The 23,470-nt window shown below is 36.7% G+C and overlaps 3 protein-coding genes and 1 pseudogene across 3 annotated transcripts; all 4 read left to right on the top strand.

Moving 5' to 3' along the window:
* Nucleotides 1-221: 221 nt before the first annotated feature.
* On the top strand, nucleotides 222-1,392 carry LOC25490699 (uncharacterized). Its single transcript, XM_024778817.2, has 2 exons — nucleotides 222-664; nucleotides 763-1,392. The coding sequence occupies exons 1-2, from the start codon at nucleotides 575-577 to the stop codon at nucleotides 1,390-1,392; spliced, it is 720 nt and encodes a 239-aa protein (XP_024634585.2). The 5' UTR covers nucleotides 222-574.
* Nucleotides 1,393-3,103: 1,711 nt separating this feature from the next.
* Nucleotides 3,104-4,979, top strand: LOC25481186 (UDP-glucose flavonoid 3-O-glucosyltransferase 7). Its single transcript, XM_013586325.3, has one exon. The coding sequence runs from the start codon at nucleotides 3,104-3,106 to the stop codon at nucleotides 4,562-4,564; it is 1,461 nt and encodes a 486-aa protein (XP_013441779.1). The 3' UTR covers nucleotides 4,565-4,979.
* A 3,060-nt stretch (nucleotides 4,980-8,039) lies between these two features.
* On the top strand, nucleotides 8,040-9,922 carry LOC25481187 (scopoletin glucosyltransferase). Its single transcript, XM_013586326.3, has one exon. It carries the CDS (start codon nucleotides 8,153-8,155, stop codon nucleotides 9,620-9,622), a length of 1,470 nt encoding a protein of 489 aa, XP_013441780.1. The 5' UTR covers nucleotides 8,040-8,152; the 3' UTR covers nucleotides 9,623-9,922.
* Nucleotides 9,923-11,422: 1,500 nt separating this feature from the next.
* LOC25481188 (scopoletin glucosyltransferase-like) lies at nucleotides 11,423-13,803 on the top strand (annotated as a pseudogene).
* The last annotated feature ends 9,667 nt before the right edge of the window (nucleotides 13,804-23,470 follow it).

Raw genomic sequence — 23,470 nt, 5'->3', positions numbered from 1 at the left:
TTTTTAATTTCGTATGTTATTTTCTTTGCAATTGTAAGCATCAAATAATTTATATTGCTTGCATTCTTCATATATAATGGAAGGTTTGTATGTTGGTTCTGCTGTGACTTCATGAGTATCGCTAGTTGAGAAGGATCTGTTTTGTTGGTTTGGTTGCTAGAATGTTGTCTTATTTCATGTGTTAGACAATTTGGAGAGAGTATTATATGTTTGTTCTGTGATGGTGCAATTTGCTTGCACTATAGCTACTTTTTTTACAATTAAAAGCTACATATTCTAATTTTAACGTGCATAATTATTGAGTTTTGATAGATGAATGAATCATCTGAAAATCAAAATGCAAAAGGCACAAAGCGTCAATGGACTACAGAAGAAGATGCGGTATTAGTCCAAGGTTTATTGCAGTTAGTGGACGACGGGTGGAAGGCTGATGCAGGCACATTTAAACCAGGGTATACTAAAGTACTAGAGAGATATCTCTTGAAAAAAAATTCCAGACTGCACATTAAAAGCTAATCCTCACATTGAATCAAGAGTGAAACGTCTGAAATCACATTATTCAGCAATCAGAGATATGTTGGGTCCAAGTGCAAGTGGTTTTGGATGGAATGATGCTACGAAGACGATTGTAGTAGAGAAGGAAGTTTACAGACAATGGTGCAAGGTGACATACCATTTTATATTAAAATATTGAATAATATATCTTAATTTATGTTTTTCAACATTTAATTTATACTTCAAAAATGTTTTACTTTAATGCAGTCCCATCCTAATGCAACTGGCTTGTTTGGAAAACCATTTCCTCACTATGAGAGATTGCATACTGTATTTGGAAAAGATAAAGCATGTGGTGATACATCTGAAGATCCAGCAGATCATGCTTATAACATAGTGAAAGAATTTTTTCCATCATCACCAAGGAATGAATTTGACATTGATTTGAATCTAGGTGAAGAGAACTTTGAATCACAAATATCTGAAACAGCTACCTATAATACTACTCAAGTACCAAGTCAAGTAAATCAATCACAACGTGACGTTACATCAAATAGGAGTGGAAAGAGTGCAGCTAAAAGGGCTAAGCATACTGATGATGTTTCTGATAGTTTATTATCTTCATTGAATAAGTTAGGTGAGTTTTATGCTGGAAGCGTGGAGAATATTAAACAACTCACGTCTTGTTTTATGCACGAGAAGCTCACAGCTGATAGGAGGAACCAAGTTGTCTCTCTTTTAAAAGAAATAGAAGGATTGTCCGCTGTTGATGTGGTAAGGGCTGGTATGGTTATCACTAAAGACAATAACCTTTGTGACTACTTTTTCACTATGGATACTCCTGAACTTAAGAAGGAATTTGTGCACATTGTTTTAAAAAACAATGGTTCTGAGTAGAACTCAGATTGTTCAATGTTTTTTGAATTTAATAAAAAAACTCATGCAGATATTTTCTTTATTTGCCTTATTATTTAGTTTCAATCGTTATTATGATCTTTATTGATTTTGTAATGATACCTCAATTATACTTTTAATATATTTATCGGAGGATGTTTGAGGAGCTTTAGTGCAACACATATGTTGTTTCTTTGTGTATAAGAGTGGTTTATACATATTTTTATTCTGTATTTTCGATCCTGCATTGAATTGTTATCTTCCTGCAGTTTTGCAACTGTGCTATGCGTCGTTATGTTTCTGGTTTTAATTTCTGCTGAGTCCTAATTCTTCTACTGGAGTTTTAGCTTAGTAGAGTTTGATAGTGACTAAATTTAGCTTGGTTACTCTCCAACGATATTTAGATTTTAAGCTGATTTTGTTTTTTCATCTCTTACTAGTGCTAGATATATGCAATACTAGTAAAAGTGTGGTGAGTTGTAATGGCGGACAACAACTTGAAACAGGGTACTCTTGTTATGTATTAAAAAATAAGTATATACCCTGACCAATACCTTTGTTGACTCACATAATTTACTTTCCTTGATAAAAAAAACATGAAAAATATTATTTTTCATCTATTGAATGTAAAAGGGTATTTTAATAATTTTGACATTTATTCCTGGGATTATACATTTTAAACCAAACATATTTTTAGTATTCCTAGGAATTTAGAAAGAAAGTTCCAAGGAATTCAAATTGGTAACCAAACACTTTTTTAAAATATTCCTAGGAATATAATTCCAAGGAATATATTCCTGCGAAAGTTATTCCAGAGAATAATTTTTGCATCCATGAAACAAACACCCCCTTAGTATAAAGATTTACATAAGGTCAATTTTGTCATACAAATTATTTCTTCCTTCTCGCTTTCTATACAATCAAACAAAAGAAGAGAAAGTTTTGGCTCATTCAAACTAACAGCTCAACCCTTGATATTTAAAGCTACATATCCACCATTAATTTAAAACTTCACCACCATGGTCCAAAAAGTTGGTCCACCACAATGTTAAGTATCTCCAACAATGCCACACTAGAATAGTGTTCGGGAATGGTTTTGGTAGTCGCTCATTAAGAAAAGAAATATATGAATTCAACAATGAAAAATTGATAACCTATTTGATACGGTATAAAAATATCAGCATTGCTATACATCGCGAGAATTTTCTCGCGAATGTATCCCGACAGCAAAAAGCCTTTGATAACAAAAAAAAAAAAAAAAAACAGGACATAAAATTTTGTGGGACTAAAAACAATTTTTTATTTAACATTTATAGGAATTATTTAACTAATTAACCCTATTATTTTTATTATTGGTTTTGCTGGATAATTTGGTTGGATGTTTCACAAGAAAAAGATTCGTTTCCTCTAAAAAAAATTAAGTGTCACAGGAAAGAGATAAATTCAACGTTTTTGTAGTAATTAACTTGCGGTGAACAATAGTCAATACAACTTATATGGTGATTTTAAATGGGAAGAAATATCACTTTAGTAAAAATGAATTATTTGGGAGGAGGTATCATGTGTATATTATCTATTTATTTATCTAAACGTACCATCAAAAAATTTAACTAGAAGCCGGCTTGTTGATACCAAAACAGGGCTGATTCTTTCAAAGTAGCGTCCGCATCATGCTTTGGCTTATCAAAGCTTCCATTATTCTTATAAAAAAGACATGAACTTGTTTGCAAAGGCAGAAGACAGTGTCTCATCCACAACAATGGACAAACCACTCAAACTTTACTTCATTCCATATCTAGCAGCAGGTCACATGATCCCTCTTTGTGACATTGCCTCTCTCTTTGCTTCACGTGGCCACTTTGTTAAAATCATCACCACTCCTTCAAACGCTCAAATCCTACCCAAATCCAACAACTTCAACGTTCACACCTTTCAATTCCCTTCCCAAGAAGTTGGCCTCCCGGACGGCATTGAAAACCTGTCCTCTGTCACAGACCTTGACAGCTCCAACAGAATCTTTCAGGCCACTACACTGCTCCGCGAACACATTGAGAATTTCGTGGAACAGGAACCACCTGATTGCATCGTAGCGGATTTTTTATTCCCTTGGGTGGATGAGCTGGCAAACAAGCTTCACATTCCGAGATTTGCCTTCAACGGTTTCTCACTATTTACCATATGTGCCATGGAATCCCTTAAATCACAACCTCTCCCTGAGGATGCTTCTGGTTCTTTTGTTATTCCGAATTTTCCTTACGATATCATCATTAATTCAAAACCACCTGCGGAGTCAAAATCATTCATTGATCCGCTACTCACTATAGCCCTTAAAAGCCATGGTTTCATCATCAACAGCTTTGTAGAGCTCGATGGAGAAGAGTGTGTTGAGTATTATGAGAGAACCATCGGTCACAAGGCTTGGCTTCTTGGCCCAGCATCTCTTGTTCGCAAAACCACTCAAGAGAAAGCAAATAGGGGAGAAAAGAGCACGTTGAGTGTGCAAAAGTTCTTAACTTGGCTCAACTCAAAGCGAGATAACTCAGTACTCTACATATGCTTTGGAACCTTTTGCTATTTCCCTGATAAACAATTGTATGAGATTGCAAGTGCACTAGAAGAATTAAATTGTGAATTCATATGGGTTGTCCCAGAGAAAAAGGGGAAAGAGAATGAGAGTGAAGCGGAGAAGGAAAAATGGCTCCCTAAAGGATTTGAAGAGAGGACTAAGGGGATGATTGTAAGGGGCTGGAGCCCACAAGTGGTTATCTTGGGCCACTCCGCTATAGGTGCATTTTTGACACATTGTGGGTGGAACTCTATAACCGAGGCTGTTAGTGCAGGAATTCCAATGATCACATGGCCAGTACATAGTGATCAATTCTATAACGAAACGTTGATAACTCAGGTGCATGGGATTGGAGTGGAAGTCGGTGCAGATGAGTGGCTTACCATTGCTTTTCGGGACATGGAAAAGCTAATAGGGAGAGATCGTATAAAGAAGGCTTTAAGGAGGTTGATGGACAGTGGTGATGAAGCCATTCAAATAAGACGTAGAGCTCAAGAGATTGCAAAAATAGCTAAACATGTTGTTCAAGAAGGTGGCTCATCCCATGATAATTTGACGGCTTTGATTGATGAGCTTAAGCAATTAAGAGACAATAAGGGACTTAATTAATAATGATGTCATCAAACCGAATTATAATTGTGATAGTATAATTAATTGTTCATTATTCGACAAAAAAATTGTGTATTTATTTATTGGAAATTCTACTTCAAGCGACAAACGGTAACACAAAGTTATCACAAGATAATATATAATTGTCATTAGTTGAATTAGATCGTTTTTCTTGAATTAGTGATATATGAACAACCTAAAAAGGTTGTCAAGTATCCACACCGTAGCATTATAAAGCAAATTACAGCATGCACGCAAACCAAGGCAAGGAAAGAAACAAATAAAAAAAAAATGAAAAAGTGGGTGCAAAATACTATTATACGGTGTGGGACAACTTATATGTTGTCAAAATAACATTCCTCCTTTCATTTTGCCTCTGTTCAAATATAAACCAAACAGAAAAGTACATGTTTCGGATTGTAAAAACCAGACTTCAGTTAGACACCTTGGAAAAACCAGCCATCTTGAATGAAAAGGCCAAAAGTAACATAGCCAACTTCAGCCTTACCATGGATTCATGGAATTTTACTATTTTGGAGACCCCTTCTAGTGAGCTCAATAGTCTCATCTTTAATGACATCTCTGGTGCTTGTATGCCTAGAAATGTTCGTGTAATTGTTTAGTTTTCTCTTTTGGGCTTCGGCTCTCTCTTGTACAAAAAAAAAATAAAAATAAGCAAACTTTGATTTTAGAGCCTCTAAAAAAATAAAACGGGATATCTTCATCCTCCAAGAAATTTCTTTTTCTTTTTGTATCTATAATGCCCAGAATGTTAGGATTCTTTCATGTTAAAGATGTATTCATATTATGTTCAAAAATATCAAAAGTATTTCAAAATTATGCCCATTAAGAACCAACAACGAAAACATCTATCTAATCAACTAAAAAAAGTTATCTTTTTTCTCTTCTTCTCAAACCCTAGTCGTCACCCCTTTCTTCTTCTTGTTAGAGGGGTGATTTAGGGTCAATTTTGACCCAATAATCACCCCTCCGAGTTGTTTTTTTCCTTCTATCCTAATTGAATAAGTGATTTCACATATTTTCTGTTTCCTTTCGTTTGTTTTTGTGATTTTGTCGTCTATGAATGACTCTGTTTGTTTTGATTTCCCGTCTTTGTGCGATGTGTTTGATTTCCCGTTTTAGTACGGTGTTTATTTGATTCAGGTTGAAAGATTAGCTTTGAACAAGTGCAGATCCGATCAATGACAATGACTTTGGTGTCGTCAACGTTGCAAATCCGGAGACATGAGTACTTCAGAGACTTAAATATAGTCATATTAGTCATATTTGTAGGCAACTTTGCCGTTTTATGCTATTAACATGGATGATGTGAGTTTGTTCATAGATTCATCCTTTTTGTTTTTAGCGAATTTAAATTTATATTGTATCGATGTACTCTATCAATTTGAATGAATGAATATCGTTTATTTTTGTCAAAAAAAAAAGAACCAACAACGAAACAATTTTTTTTTCTAGGATGAAAACATCCAGATTTACTTTTAAAGACTAAAATGAAGATTCTATTCTATATATGTTTAGGATGAAAAACTTATTTATAACCATAAAAATTATGCTTAACAAGATAGATTGGATTTATAGAAAGAAAATGCTAGAGTGGTACGAACGAAGAGCAACAAAATGATTTTTTTTTCATTCCTTAAACAACAATATAGAAAGATAAGTACATTTGATTTTCTACACCTATCTTATCGGCTTTTGATAGAAGAGTAATGCTTGGTGCGAAATATTTTCGCACAAATCACACGAAAGCATGTATTTTTATTATTCCGCTAAGCATGATGATAACACAATTAAAAACAAGTTACTTACAAATCTACGATTGAAAGCATGAACACTGCTACTTACAAATTCACAATTTATTATTTTTAATATTCCTCTCAAAAAATTAATATAAATATTAGGACAAAATATTTTTTTGTTCCAATAAAATTACAAGTTTTTAAGTTTAGTCTCTCTAAACTTTTAATGATAATTTTAGTCATTTATAATATTGTACACCCTCCGGTCACTAATATAAGCAAAAATACACTTTTTAAATACATTAATTTAATGATGTATGTGGTCTTTATTATATGTCACATACAACATTTATTGAATGTATCTAAAAAGTAAATTTTTGCTTATATTAGTGACCAGAGGGTGTAGCTTTTAAGAACAACCTCGATTCTTCCCTAAAAAAAAAAAGAACAACCTCGATTTTGAAAACTTTTTTAAAAAAGGATATTTTCAGTCCTCAACACAGTCCTTATAAAACGCATAGGGACTAAAAGTGAATAATTTTTTTAAAGGATTAAACGTGAAAGCTCGTAATTTTGTACGGACTAAGCACATTTAACTCTTAGAGTTTGTTTGGTAAGACATGATTTTGAGCTCATAGTTTATATCATATAAGCTCATTTGACTAAAAAACAGATTTATTTGATAAATGTCACTTTATCATGAGTTTATAACTTATTTTTACTAGTTTATGTCTGTTAATAAGCTAATTATAGCATATCACTATTTATCTCAACTTTACCCCTACAAATTTAATTGGCAAATAAAATTAATTAAATATATCAGTTTTATGTCATTTCATATTTACAAGTTAATTTTACTAAATACTGTAAATTCAGTCAGCTAACTTATTCGCTATCAGTTATAAGATAGTTTATCAACTATTTGATAGCTATAAAGTCATATGCAATAAACTAACGAATCAGTTATTCACTATTTTTAACCAAACAAACCTTATTATTATTAATATTATATTATTTAATTAAAATAATATATTTAAAACCTTATGAACCATATCCAAATTATCTCTGGACGGTGAAATGAAAGTATGACACTCAAATAAACCTACAAGCTTTTTTTCCCCGGTATATAACTAAGCCAGTTTTTATCAATGCAAAAATATATAATAATTGTGCGTGCATGCTTCACGTAATTTGTGCGAAAATATTGGATAACATTTAGGTGACATTGGTGACATCGACCAATCACAATATTACAATGCTTGTGAAAGAGAGACAAACATAAGTGTAACATTGTAATTGACCAATATCACCAATATCACCCAAATACTATCCGAAAATATTTCGCACCATCCAACATTTTTGTTCAGAATTAACCAAAGTCTTACCGAACACCTTTTTTATACTAAAACATAGTGAAATTGATTTTTTCGGTCTCTTCTTCCTAGGCTTGCAAAGTGGCATGAGGCAGAGCATTATTGAGGATAATTCTAATAGAGAGAGTGTTGTGATTTTATTTGTTTAATTTTAAATCAGCCGTTTTTCAAGAACAAAAATGAGGCAGGCAGATCTAGTATCTTTCGTTTTCTTTTACTTTTTCTTGAGGCATATATGTCCATTAATATACAGCAATATACAGATAAGACACATTTTTATTAAAGTATCAAGTTGACAGGATATATAAATATATATAAATGGCCAATGACAAAAATATATATATACAACATTTTCAGTGATAGGTCATTGGAAACCACACAAGAATTGTTTGTCACTTTGTTATAATCTACACCTTATAGTATCCACACACGCACAAAGAAGAATTATATTGGCGATGGAAGAAAAAACAAAGATGGATATGGAAGAAGGAGAAGAGAAAGCACTTACTATCTACTTCATACCTTACTTAGCTCCTGGTCATATGATCCCTTTATGTGACATAGCAACACTCTTTGCCTTACGCCGTCAAAAAGTTACCATCATAACCACACCCTCCAATGCTCAAATCCTTGGCAAATCCATCCCTTTAAACCAACACCTCCGTATTCACACCGTTCCATTTCCTTCCCATGAAGTTGGCCTCCCTGATGGCGTCGAAAGCCTCTCCGCCGCCACCGACCTCGAGAATCTTCGCAAGATCTTTCAAGCCACCACTCTCCTCCAACCACCCATCCAACACTTCGTGGAGCAGCACCCACCGGATTGCATTGTGGCGGATTTCTTGTTTCCTTGGGTTGATGAACTTGCAAACAAGCTTCAAATTCCTAGACTCAGTTTCAACGGTTTCTCTCTGTTTGCAATTTGTGCCATAGAATCTGTTAAAGCACACTCTCTTTATGAATCTGCTTCATTTGTAATTCCTGGTCTTCCTCATTCTATTGCCATGAATGCAGCTCCGCCGAAGCAGATGAGTGACTTATTGGAAGCGCTTTTGGAGACGGTTTTCAAAAGCAACGGAATCATTGTTAACAATTTTTCTGAACTTGACGGTGAAGAGTACATCGAACACTACGAGAAAACTACAGGTCACAAAGCTTGGCATCTTGGTCCGGCTTCTCTTATTCGTAGAACTGTTCAAGAAAAAGCACAGAGGGGACAACAAAGTGTTGTGAGTGTGCATGAGTGTCTGAGTTGGCTAGACTCGAAGCCAGATAACTCAGTGTTGTACATATGCTTTGGAAGCTTATGCCTTTTCCCGGATAAACAACTTTACGAGATTGCATGTGGGATAGAAGCATCGGGTCACAAATTCATATGGGTTGTTCCTGAGAAGAAAGGGAAAGAAGATGAGAGTGAAGAGGAGAAAGGAAAATGGTTGCCAAAGGGATTCGAAGAGAGAAATATCGGAAAGAAGAAGGGTTTGATTATTAGGGGTTGGGCTCCACAAGTTATGATTTTGAGCCACAAAGCTCTGGGTGCGTTTATGACGCATTGTGGGTGGAATTCCACTGTTGAGGCTGTTAGTGCAGGGGTTCCGATGATCACGTGGCCGGTGCATGGAGAACAATTTTACAATGAAAAGTTGATAACACAGGTGCGACGAATTGGGGTGGTGGTGGGGGCAGCTGAGTGGAGTTCAACTGGTATTGGGGAGAGAGAGAAGGTGGTGGGGAGGGATAGTATTGAGAAGGCTGTGAGGAGATTGATGGATGGTGGTGACGAAGCTGAGAAAATCAAAAAGTATGCTCGAGAGTTTGGGGATAAGGCTAAACATGCGGCTCAAGAAGGTGGTTCATCTCATAGGAATTTAACGGCTGTGATCGATGATCTTAAAATATTGAGGGACCGCAAACTTCGAGTTTAAAGGTCGTTTTGTTTATTTATTTATGACATATATAGTCTATTATTTTGCTTTCTGTCCAACAAAATATAAATCTCGTTATCTGGTTCAGAATGATGAAAAAGGAACCAATTGAGATAAATGAAATACTATAGACTCAATAATAGAAAAAAAATTAAAAATGATTATGAATTTGATAGACTCAAATATAAATAAAGAGCGGTTTGTTAAGGAGTATGTTGGATGTAGCATGAAACACTTGTGTAATAATAGGCAAAGAGCAAAATCACATTTGACAGAAAACATGATCGTTGTGGCCGGAAATAGATGGCTTCTTTCATCAACATTGTTTTGTTTTTGTAGAAAAAGTTTATTCTTTTTAAAGAGCATCTCCACCAAGGATTATTGAGATGAAAGTTTTCTAAAGCGAGTTATTTAGATTTTGTTCATTTTTTTTCGAAGGAAGATTATGTTCATTATGCTCTAAAGAAATGTAAACTAATTTATTTACATATAATACTACCAACCATGTGTTGGTAGGCACTAAATAAGTGTTCAAATGATTTTTTTTTTAGACTGATTGTCAAATATCACATGAAAACCTATACACACAGATGAATTTAGGCATTTTTCAATTGAGTCAAAACCTGCGGATAATACTTTTCTTTGTGTGTTAATCTTCCGGTTACCAGGAATGAGATCTTGGTAATCCTGTGGATAATACTTCTTCTACTTTTGTTACTATCGTCTAATCAGTTATGCTACATCAATTGATTAGTAAATTTGTACATCAATGAGAGTTATATTTCACTATCACTGCATCCGTAATTGATTGGTGAGTCTGGTGACCCTAATTGCAGTTAATACAAGGAATCTCAACATTTTTTGTTTAAACACAAAAAGAGAATAATAATGATCCATCAAAGCTTTGAAACTAGCATAATTAGCATGCTTTGATGTGGACATTCGATCCTTATGTGGAAGTGAATTAATGAACTCTTGGGCCACCTAGAATTCTTTTCTCCAATAAGACTGAACCTCTCAACATCAAGCTTGACTTATAGGTGGTGATGAACCCTTTTCAACGTGTTTCTTCATTCAATTTGTCATCCAACCACTTTTTCACTATGCAGGAAACAATTCTGTTGTAAAGCTGATTTTGTGTCCTTGAATTCTTTAATGTCAGTGTGTCTGATTTACATGAATTATGTTTTGTTTTCAAACTGTGAAAGTGAATTTATATATCTATATTTTGAAAATACGTGATTTGGTGGAAAACATGGTCCAAGACCTTTGGTATCATTGTATATGATGTGAGCATGAGTTCAATGCTCACATCACCATATTGATATTTTTTTCTGCATTTGATTTTAGATTTTATCTGCTTTGACTTCAGTGTCATTTACATGTGCTCTACTATATATGTGTTTCATGTTGTTTATAGCCCTCAAGTTTTGTCTAAACCAGATTAGAGATTCAAAGCATGTGAAATTTAGTATGAAAGGAAACCTCGTCTTAGTTTTGTCTAAATCATTACTTAGGCGTCATAATCCTCTTTACTGTATTATATTTAAGTTTAAAAGTACAAATCAAATCAAGTTTGAGCCTAGATGTCTCTAAATTGATAAGAAATTTGTTCAACTATCTTTTCTGGACAAGGGTTTAAGAACAACAAACTCGGAGGTGAAGTGTTGTTGAGAGAGCAAATCCAAGAACAAATTGTAATGCTATGGTGAGATTTAATGTGAGCAAGGAAGGTTTATACTAATAACCAAGTTGGCATTGGATCACAATCATGAGTTTGTACCTCGTGAGCAAAGACATATGCTATATGCTACGTTCTATGAGAAATTTATGAATGTTGGTAGAAGTTACAATTATGTATACACGGAAAAGTTGAAGTCAATTGAAGCGTGTGATGCTCAAGCTGTCAAGCTCTAATTAACCTAACCATTTACAAAATAGACAAGTACAAGATGTTATATTCTAATATAGTGTACAGTTAGATCAGGAGGAGTCACGTTTGATTAATGTCTTTTGGAAAGGTGGTAAATATAAAACTGATTTTTACATTGCGGTTATGGTTTGGTACTCATACAGTTTGGCACCTAATTTCAAAGAAAGTAATTTTATCTTTTTTATTTTCAAATCATTTGAATTACAAAACCAATAATCTACCAAACTGCATAATTAAGTTTTGACAAGAGATGTGAAGCAATGAATTGATCATCCAAAGAGAACAAACCAATGAATTAGTGGTCAAAACTCACAATCCCCTCAATTTATATTGCTTTAAAATTTTCACCTACAAACTCTTAGAAAGGAAACACAAGTGCTCAAATACTTAATAATTTGCATAAAGCCAATTTTAAGATAACTCTCAAAGAGCACAAGTTGTACCCAATAGGAGAAAAAACTACTGCCAAAGAAAAAACTGATAGCACCACAAGCAGCTGCTAAACAACACCCAACACAACTTATACAAAACCATATTAGGTGAGTGTTCACCTAAGAATTTCTCATTCAATTAAATGTGCACCAGTCGTAGATGAGGGCATGTTGGACATTAAAAGCAATATAAAGCAGAAGAGAAGAGAAAGCACTTAAAATCTACTTCATACCTTACTTATCACCTGGTCATATGATCCCTCTATGCGACATATACGCTGTCAAAATGTTACCATCATAACCACACCTTCCAACGCTCAAATCCTTGGCAAATCTATCCCTTTAAACCAACATCTCCGTATTCACACTGTTCCATTTCCTTCCCAAGAAGTAGGCCTCCCCGACGGTGTAGAAAGTCTCTCTGCCGCCACTGACTTCAATAACATGGTCAAAATCTTTCAAGCTACCACTCTCCTCCGACCACCCATCCAACACTTCGTGGAGCAGCACCCACCGGATTGCATCGTGACAGATTTTTTGTTTCCTTGGGTTGATGAACTTGCAAACAAGCTTCAAATTCCAAGACTCTCTTTCAACGGTTTCTCTCTGTTTGCTATTTGTGCCATGGAATCTGTTAAAGCACACTCACTTTATGGATATGCTTCTTTTGTAATTCCTGGTCTTCCTCATTCTATTGTCATGAATGCAACACCGCCTAAGCAGATGAGTGAAATCTTGGGAGAGCGTTTGGAGATGGTTTTCAAAAGTCAAGGGATCCTTGTCAATAATTTTGTAGAACTTGACGGTAAATAGCACATCGAACACTACAAGAAAACTACGGGTCAGAAAGCTTGGCATCTTAGTCCAGCTTATCTTGTTCGTAGAACTGTTCAAGAGAAAACAGAGAGAGGAGAACAGAGTGTTGTGAGTGTGCATGAGTGTCTGAGTTGGCTTAACTTGAAGCGAGATATCAGTGTTGTACATTTGCTTTGGAAGCCTATGTTATTTTTCAGATAAACAACTTTATGAGATTGCGTGCAGGGTAGAAGCATCGGGTTACGAATTTGTATGAGTTGTTCCTGAGAAGAAAGGGAAAGAGAATGAGAGTCAAGAGGAGAAAGAAAAATGGCTACCGAAAGGATTTGAAGAAAGAGTTATTGCAAAGAAGAAGGGTTTGATTATTAAGGGTTGGGCCCCTCAGGTTATGATTCTAAGCCACACTGTTGTGGGTGCGTTTATGACACATTGTGGGTGGAATTCCACCGTGGAGGCGGTTAGTGCAGGGGTTCCAATGATCACGTGGCCAATGCATGGAGAACAATTTTACAATGAGAAGTTGATAACGCAAGTGCGGGGGATTGGGGGGGAAGTGGGTGCAGTAGAGTGGTGCTTAGTTGGTATTGGGGAGAAAGAGAAGTTGGTCGGGAGGGATGGTATTGAGAAGGTTGTGAAGAGATTGATGGACAATAGTTATGTAGCTGAGATAATCAGACGACATGCTCGAGAGTTTGGGGATAAGGCTAAATGTGCGGCTCAGGAAGGTGGTTCATCTCATAGAAATTTAACAGTGTTGATCAATGATCTTAAAAGTTTGAGGGACAATAAACTTTTAGTATAAAAGGCATTTTTGTTTATTCACTTATGACGCATATATAGTCTATTGGTAGTTTGCTTTCTGTCCAAGGAAAAATAAATCTCACTTTCTGGTTCCAGAATGATGAAAAAGGCACCAATTGAGATAAGGAAATAAATGAAATATTATAGACTCAATTATAAAACAGAATAAAAATTATGAATTTGTTAGACTCAAATGTAATAAAGAGCAATGTGTTAAGGAGGAGTATGTTGGTTTTAACAAACACTTTTAGCATGACTTGCTAGTATGCGGTTGTATCTGTTGTTCAATGGGTGTTGTTAAAGAGTTTGGATATATTTTGTTTGAGCACATTGATAAGTGCTAGAAAGTTGTATTTTAAGTGATATATTTTAGGCACTTTTGTTACTTGTTTTGCAAGTTATTGAGGGAAAAGTCGAGAAATAAGTGATTATTGCCCTTTTACGCTTTATCTATCTTACTTCACCCATTTGTGCAGGATTCGAACTCAAGACATCAAGCAAAGAGAAGAAAATGGAGAAGAGTACAAAAAGGTAGAAAAATGAGATCACTCGCCTCCAACTCGCCATGGCAAGCATCAAAGGCGAGCAATTCCAGTAAGCATCAAAGATCTTTCGCCACCAACTCGCAATGGCGAGTGGAAGGCGAGAAAACTCGCCATGGCGAGTGGAATGACTCGCGAGGCGAGTTAGGGCGGTTTAGCCTCTCACAGCTGACGTGGCACAAACCCAATGGCGAAGGAACCTCAACTCGCCATGGCGAATGAATGAGCTCGCGAGGCGAGTTGATGCAGAGTCAGAATTGTATAAATAGCCCACTCAACCATTTCATTGAGATATAGTTTTTTACTTAGTTTTTCTCTGAGTTTTTTTCACTTGGAATATTTCTAGAGAGAGAGATAGGGCTTGTTCTTCATAGAGTGAGAGTGATAGAGAGTGGATTCTTCATTCTTTGTTGAGAAATCACAAGTTGTAAATGAATCTTTCTCCTTCAATTCATTCTTGCAAGGCTTCCATGACAATGAGTAGCTAAATCTCCTTTGTTGGGATTAGAGGTACTTGATCTTAGCTTAACATGTAATCTTTTGATCTATAAATATATGGTTCTAGCATTTGATTTGATATTGATGTTATTCTTGCACTTTAATCTTTATCTTTGATTTAATTGTGATTGAGAAATACTTTTGAATCTAGGTTTAGAATAATCATCTATCAAAACATAGATTCTAGACATGGAATCGATGTTTTGATAATCACTTTGTGTATCCAAACCTAAAGCTTTCTTAGCATTCAATAGATCGAGAAATCATCGATTGGACGATAAGATCGACTCTTGAATCATTCAATAGTTTGAGACATCGACGATTGAATGATACAATTGATTTCACAATATTGTTTGGACACGAATAGTGTTGTCGAGGGATACGTGATAATATCAAAGAAAAGCTAGAATTCATGTATGATCATTAGGTTACGTGCGACGCTTGATCAAGGAACTCTAATCCTAACAAGTTTCACGCCTGTTATCATGGTTTTTGGGTGCCAAGCCATTAATTGAACTTGTACCTTTCGACCGTTGATATCTCTATTTTTTCTTGGGAAGGGCAAAATTGAGAAAAACCCTTAGATTCTAAGTTCGGGGGTCGGTTTTACTACGGGAAGGTGTTAGGCACCCGGAGTAACTATAGTCCTCTATAGGAGCCGTTTTCCTAAGTCTATATTCACGCTTATTTTTACTTACTTTTGAAAATGGGAGGTTTATTTAGTTAAGAATGGGGGAGAGATTGTAAGACTTTGATTTTATTTCGGCTTGGATGAGTTTTGACTCATTGCCTACGTACCGTTTTACGGGATCAAAACCGGCGTAGTTCTTGCTAAAAAAGACTTGTTTTTCTTTTGTTTTAATTGTTTGATTTTAAGTTTTGAAAAAAAAAGGTTTTGAAGAAGGAGATTGGGAGGCTTCATGAGCATTAGATTTAGCAAAAAAAAGGTGAGGTTTGATTAGTGATTAGAAAGAAAGTCTAAATGATTAAGATGAATTGAATTTTTCTTAAGAAAAAAAGAAAGAAAGGAAAAAAAATGAAGTGTTGACTTCATACTTATTATGAAAATTTTTGAAGTGAAGTTCAATTATTATTTTTTGAAAAAGATGGATTTTCCCTAAGTGTTTAAAACCTAAACGCTTATTTAACCATACAATCCTATGCATACATCTAAGGTGAGTGTGTGCGTGTCGGTGCGTCATAGTGTCCATAGTCCATATTACAAAAATTGCCTAAATACATTCTATGGCCCCTTTGCCAAGCTACAAACCAATGATAACAAATTACATTACCAAGTGAATTAAAACTTGCAACAAAAATAAAAATAAATGCTAAGCTAAAGAAAGTGGAGAGAGTGGTGGAATGCTATGAAATGTATGGCACATGAGATGAAATGGTTAGTAATCATAAAGCACACAATAGTAGGAAGTAATCAAAAGGAAATGCATAAAAATGGCAAAGAAAAGGTAATAAAGTGGCAATAAACCTAAAAACTTTGATGTGATACCTAAAGGTGCTTGTAACCCATAATCATCACATCATGGCAATTTTGCAAGAAATTTTGTTTCAAGCCATGACATGAAATTAATGGAAACATATGCAAGCAAGGTATCACACCAAATTCATAGAGAAATTTGACACTTTATTCTCTAAAACAAACACTTGTTGCTTGTAAAACAAGAAATCCGTAAAATCATATTCAAAACAGCAAAAAGAAGCACATGTCCAGAGGCATATTCATCATAAGATATGGTATCATTTATTCATAACACGTATCAAAGTATCAAGGACAAAAACATAGCAAAAAGTATACCAAAAGTGTAAAAACACATGGAAATTTGTTCATGCCATTTTAATATTTTTTACATGCAAGAAAACACCCTAAAAATGCCAAAAATATACCAAGAAACAACTAAGAATTTTTTTAGGAATTTCTATAAAAAATGTAGGCAAGTAACAGGTTCAGATAGCAAGAAAGGCAGTGCAAATAGCAAGAAAATAACAAAAACGTAAAAAGAACTAAGCCCAAAACAAAGCCCAAAACTTAAAAGATCCGGATGCACAGGGGACGTACGATTGATCCAGGATCCTAAAACCCTAGATCAAACGGCCAGGAACAAAAGGGAAATGGACCGGTTCTGGACCGGTCCGGTTCACGGGCTATATAAGGGAAAGGGCTCCGGTTTTTTCCATTTTTCACTTTCCTTTCTCTCTCTAGCTCAAAGCTCCTCTCTCTTCTCTCTTCTCTCAACTCACCGGATTCTGGCATGGCACGCCGGAGAGGATGAAGGACCGGCCGGAACCTTCATAGGTCGCCGGAAACTTCATCTTCTCCGGTGAAGATCTAGGGTTCCGCCGTGAAATTTTTCAGAAACTTATGATTTTTACATCTATTGATTCGTCCTTTAACCCTAAACACGGATCCAGCAATTATTTTCTCATACACAGCTTGAAACGACGTAGATCTTGGAAAAAACTTTTACGGTTTTGAAATGATTTTGATTTTTGAACTAAATCGTTTAGATCTTTAAAGATCTACATCGTTTCGTCGTTTGATGGCTTTTCTGATACTTGTTCTTGCTTTCAAAACCTAGATCCTTATGGATCTAGGTTTTGTGTTTACAGTTACGGTTTTGTTTCGTGATTCTGGAAACTTTTCTGTTTTCTATTTGCAGGTTTAACTGTGATATTACTTTTTGAAGAAGGATTCTGAGTTTTACCTGAGTTTTTTATGGAGATTCTGTTGAGTTCTTCGGAAACACTTGGATTTGGCTTTGCTTATTGATCTCCGGTTTTGAAACTGAAAATAAATCAGTGATTCTTCTTCTTCTTCTTCACCGGTCCGGATTCTGTTTCTTTCTTTCTTCTTTTCACGCTCTCGAAATCTTCGTGATCAGTGCTGGAGTTCGCCAATGGCGAATTCTCACTTTGGATTGCGAAGAAATTCAATTCGATGATGAAGATTCGATGCAGAATCTCTGAGAATTGCAAAAATCTTGTTGATTCTGTACTGATTTGAGTTGATTTGGATTGATTTGAACTGATTCAGAAACGGTTAGGGTTTGAATGTTCTTGATGATTCTGGAAAATTGTTACGTTTTTGATCTTTGAGAATGAGAAAGAAAATTGGAAAGTGTTTGTGATGTGGCGTGTAATCATTGCTTCTGATTCTGACTCACTGTTTATATAGTTGACATGTGTACACTTGAGCCAATGAAAATGTGACACCTGGATTTGTATGGAAATGGCACGGCCTTGGACTTAGAATCAATTTGGGACCTTTTTGCAAAACTGAAAAATTAAGGGACTAAACTGCAAATGACCAAAAGGACTGAAATGCGAAATAAAAAAAAAGGTTCTGGATTAAAAAGCAAAATTGGACTTCTCTGGGGACCAAAATGCAAAAAACAAAATAATAATAATAAAAATAAAAAAAAAATAAAATTGGAATAAAATTGGTAACCTGACAAAAACGTAAAGCGAAACAAAAAATAAAATTGACAAAACGGACTAAAACGAACCAATGGCCTAAATGAGGTACTTCAAAGTAACCTCCCCATGTCAAAATTTTATGTGAAATGACCAAAATGCCCCTAGGGCTAAAAATGACCTAAACAGAGCCAAAATGACTCGACACTGACTCAGATGCAAGTTTGAAATGAAATTAGCAAGGTTTACTGATGGAAAGTTAAAAATGAATTTGAAAAGACTCAGAGACAGTCACAAGGATGAAAATGGGTCCCACTGCAGGAAATGACCAAAATACCCTTCTGTATGACTTTTTTTGCAAATTTTGAAATAAACTGTAGAAAAAGCAATGTAATGATTCAGAGACACTTTTGAATGACTTACAAGACAAGTAAAGACATTTTGAAAGGTTTTATGCAAGAAAAACATAAGTAAAATTGTGATTGCAAATACTGCGAAGCAGAGACAATTTGAACTGTGCAGTTGAAATTTGATAATTGACAAAGTTCGAAATGAAATTGGGCCCAGTATTTTTAGGTCCAAAAACAGGGTATAACAGCTGCCCCTATTTAAGTTTCTTTGTCTGGAGAGTCGAGAGACGGAGTCTTCGGCTTGACAGGACGAAGATACTTAAATATTAGCATTTGCACTGTGTTTGGACGTAAAAATACGCCTACCCATTTTCAAATAATATGCATGCCATGCATCATTTGGATTATGAATGCAAGACCTCATGGGATTGGAATTAACAAAATATGTCGTATCCATTGCGGGATTGGTAGACATTGACAAAGATAGTGAATAGCAGAGCAACGGGAAACTAGAAACAAATTGGACAGGTACAAGCTGTTCTTGGATTCAAACTAGCCACTTGACCGGGGATGAAACAAACAGACAACTGCGAGTTTCTTACGGATTCGAACTGGTCACTTCACAGGGGATAGAGGTTACTGGACAAACATGAGTTGTTCTTATGGATTCGAACTGGTAACTCACTTGGGGATACTGGAAAGTGCGAGTTGTTCTTATGGATTCGAACTGGTGACCCGACTGGGGAAATTGACAAGTACGAGTTGTTCTTATGGATTCGAACTGGTCACTCGACCGAAAGCAAAGGCAAATAAACAGGTGTGAGCTTGTTCTTGGATGCGAACTGGTTACTCCACCGGACAGAAACAGATAGACAGGTACAAGCTGCTCTTGGATTGAGCTGGGCACTCGACCGATAACATAAGCAAATTGATAGGTACAAGCTGTTCTTGGACTTGAACTAGCCACTTGACCAAACAGAAACATATTCACTGAGGATTGGTTTGTTGACAAAATATAGATTGAGGTTGACTTGACGTCGACTTGAATTGAAAGGTAGAAATTGACCGATATTATTGGCTCACAAGGTTTTGACGGAGAACCTGACATGAGTTTTGAATTGAGACTGATATTGTTATTGGAAATGCGATATGCATGGATGATATAACAGTTTTATTAAATGCATGGGTACGTAATATGCATGATTATGCATGTATGAATGCTTGTAATGCATGACTGTTGGCATTTTGTAGGCGCGACTTCACGGGGAAGACAAGACATCAGAGTATTGGGCACGTAGTGGCTCGTGCTATATTACACATTCTTGGAAATCCTCTTTGGAGATGACGTCGTTGGGAGACGTATTGGAACCATGGCTGAGGGCAGGTAGGTATGCAACTTGCTGGAGATAGAATCTTGGAAGACTTTACTGGGGAAAACGCCGTTGTGCTGGGCATTTTGTAGACATCGCATCTGTGGTCAATGCTTTTTGCATGTTATATTCTCAATTTTCATTTATCATTTTTTTTTCATCCCATTTTTGCCTGGATCGCCCTTTCGGGTTTTCGATCCATCGGGGAAATAAATTCTTTTCAATGCCCCATTTTTGCCTGAACTGCCCTTTCGGGTTGTCAATCCAGCGGGGTGCTCATTTTTGCCTAAGCCGCCCTTCCGGGTTTTCAACTTAGCGAGCTCATTTATTTTCATGCATTTTCATTCTGTTTTTTCATTCTTGCCATTGACCACAGACTATCCTGAAGGAGAACCTGCTTGTAACATATATTGAAATAGACATCAACATACTCTCGCTCATGCATGTTTCATTTGAATGTACCCTGTTGCTCAGGTTTGCTTTTCAAAATAGACAAAAAGTTTTCAATTTTCAAAAATGTTTGTTTCAAGCATTGTCATTATCAAAATAGAAGGAAAATGATTTGTATATAGCTTTGAAAGTAGAAGAAAATAGAGTTTCAAACAAAAGCACAAGCTCAAATTGATGTATAAGAGTGGTGGTCAGCCAAAGGCGTGACTCCACGGATTCACAAAGCTTGGAAAATGGTAATTTTATTGGTTGGTGGTACATTGAACACAGTAATCACTACATTTCTTAGAAACTTTGAATCCACAAGTACAGAAGCTTTTGATGAAGACGGTCATTAACAGCTGCAGATGCCCCAAGGGGGACGGTGGTTGGCCAGATATAGTTACTTGCCTTTTGTTTCAATCTCATTTTTGCATGAACCGCCCTTCCGGGTTTTCGATTCATCGAGACGCTCATTCTTGCCTGAGTTGCGTACAATCTCAGCGAGCTTTTCATATTTGTTTTTTTTTGTCCCTTATTTTTGCCTGGACCGCCCTTTCGGGTTTTCGATCCACCGGGAAGCGCATTTTTGCCTAGGCCGCCCTTTCGGGTTTTCGACCTACCACGCTGTTCTTTTCATATTTCTAGGCAAAGTATTTCTTGACTATATCGGCATTCACTGGATTTGGAAGCTCCACACCATCCATGTGTGTAAGGATTAAAGCACCACCGGAGAAGGCCTTCTTGACAACATAAGGACCTTCATAGTTAGGCGTCCACTTGCCCCTTGGGTCGGGTTGCTGGCTTATCCTCCTTTTCAATACAAGTTCTCCTACCTTGAATTCTCGAGGATGGACTTTCTTGTCAAAAGCAGTCTTCATTCTTGCTTGATATGACTGTCCACGAGCCATGGCATCCATACGTTTTTCCTCAATCAAATTCAACTGATCATACCGGCTTTGGCACCATTCAGCCTCAGATAACTTTGCTTCCATTATCACACGGAGAGATGGGATCTCCACTTCCAAAGGAAGAACTGCTTCCATACCATATACAAGAGAGAAAGGGGTTGCCCCGGTTGAACTGCGCACGGTAGTGCGGTAGCCATGCAGAGCATAGGGTAACATCTCATGCCAGTCCTTGTAAGTGGTTACCATCTTCTGGACAATTCTCTTGATATTCTTGTTGGCGGCCTCAACTGCACCATTCATCTGAGGTCTATAGGGAGAAGAGTTATGATGCTCAATTTTGAATTCTTCACAAAGAGCTTGCACCACATTGTTGTTCAGGTTGGTACCATTGTCGGTAATAATCTTGCTGGGAACACCATATCGACAGATGATGTTGTTCTTGATGAACTTAGCTACCACTTGCTTGGTCACATTGGTATAAGATGCTGCTTCAACCCATTTGGTAAAGTAGTCAATTGCCACTAAGATGAAACGATGACCATTTGAAGCTTTCGGTTCAATTCTTCCAATCATGTCGATGCCCCACATTGAGAACGGCCATGGGGATGACATAACATTGAGGGCGTGCGGAGGCACATGAATCTTATCAGCATAGATTTGACATTTGTGACATTTTCTGGCGTACTGGTAGCAATCATGCTCCATAGTCATCCAGTAGTAACCTGCCCGTAGCAACTTTCTTGACATAGTATGCCCTGTAGCATGGGTCCCGAAGGTACCGTCATGTACATCATGCATTAACTGCTCTGCTTCATGTTCATCAACACACCTTAACAATACCATGTCATAGTTCCTCTTGTACAGAATATCTCCATCTAACAGGAATCTACCGGCCAATCTTCTCAAGGTCTTCTTGTCTTGTTTGGAAGCACCTGGCGGATACTCACGGCTCAGCAAGAACTGCTTGATGTCATAGTACCAGGGTCTATAGTCAACCACATTTTCACCAGCCTGATCGATCACATCCCCAATAGCAAACACATGCGAAGGTCTTTCAAGGCGTTGCACTTTAATTATTGGCACATCATTCCAATGGTTTACTCGAAACATGGAGGATAGAGTAGCAAGAGCATCAGCCATTTGGTTCTCATCACGAGGAATATGATGCAGCTCAACCCTTGTAAAATATGTCAGAAGACGTCTCGCATAATCACGATAAGGAATCAACTTAGCATGGTGGGTCTCCCATTCACCCTTTATCTGATTGATGACGAGCGCAGAATCTCCATAGATGTCGAGGTGTTTGATTCTCATGTCAATTGCTTCCTCGATCCCAAAGATACATGCTTCATACTCAGCCATGTTGTTGGTACATTCGAACAGAATTCTGGCGGTAAAAGGAATGTGATGCCCTTGCGGGGATACAATGACTGCCCCAATTCCTTTGCCATAAGCATTGACAGCACCATCAAAGACTAAACCCCACTTGCTATTGGGATCTGGACCTTCATTAATCAACGGTTCTTCGCAGTCTTTGGATTTTAAATACATGATCTCTTCATCGGGGAAATCGAATTCAATTGGTTGATAATCATCAAGAGGTTGGTAGGCAAGATGATCGGCAAGAATGCTACCTTTGATTGCCTTTTGAGTTTTGAACACAATATCATATTCAGACAAAAGCATTTGCCAGCGTGCGATCTTCCCAGTAACGGCCGCTTTCTCAAAGATATACTTTATCGGATCCATTCTGGATATCAACCAAGTTGTATGATTCACCAAATAATGACGCAGGCGTTTAGCAGCCCAAGCTAGAGCACAACAAGTCTTCTCAAGCATTGTATACCGAGTTTCACAATCGGTGAACTTCTTGCTTAGATAGTAGATAGCGTGCTCTTTCTTTCCAGTTTCATCTTGTTGACCAAGCACGCATCCCATGGATTCATCAAATACTGCCAAATACATAATCAAAGGCCTTCCTTCCACGGGTGGGACAAGGATAGGTGGTTCCAGCAGGTAATTCTTGATGCTATCAAAAGCTTCTTGGCATTCATCATTCCATACAATAGGCTGGTTCTTTCTGAGTAGCTTGAAGATTGGCCCGCAGGTTGCAGTCATATGAGATATGAATCGGGAGATGTAATTCAAACGTCCCAAGAAACCTCTGACTTGCTTCTCTGTCTGTGGAGCTGGCATTTCTCGGATGGCCCGGACCTTATCAGGATCGACTTCAATGCCCTTTTGGCTGACAATGAAGCCCAATAACTTTCCGGACCTGACACCAAATGTACATTTGTTGGGATTCAAACGCAGCTTGTATTTTCTCAACCTTTCAAAC

This window comes from Medicago truncatula, chromosome 4 (assembly GCF_003473485.1).
Source record: "Medicago truncatula cultivar Jemalong A17 chromosome 4, MtrunA17r5.0-ANR, whole genome shotgun sequence".
NCBI classification, from domain to species: Eukaryota; Viridiplantae; Streptophyta; class Magnoliopsida; order Fabales; family Fabaceae; genus Medicago; species Medicago truncatula.
The sequence above is the reverse complement of the archived record's forward strand: the minus strand, read 5'-3'. Positions and strand labels throughout refer to the sequence as shown.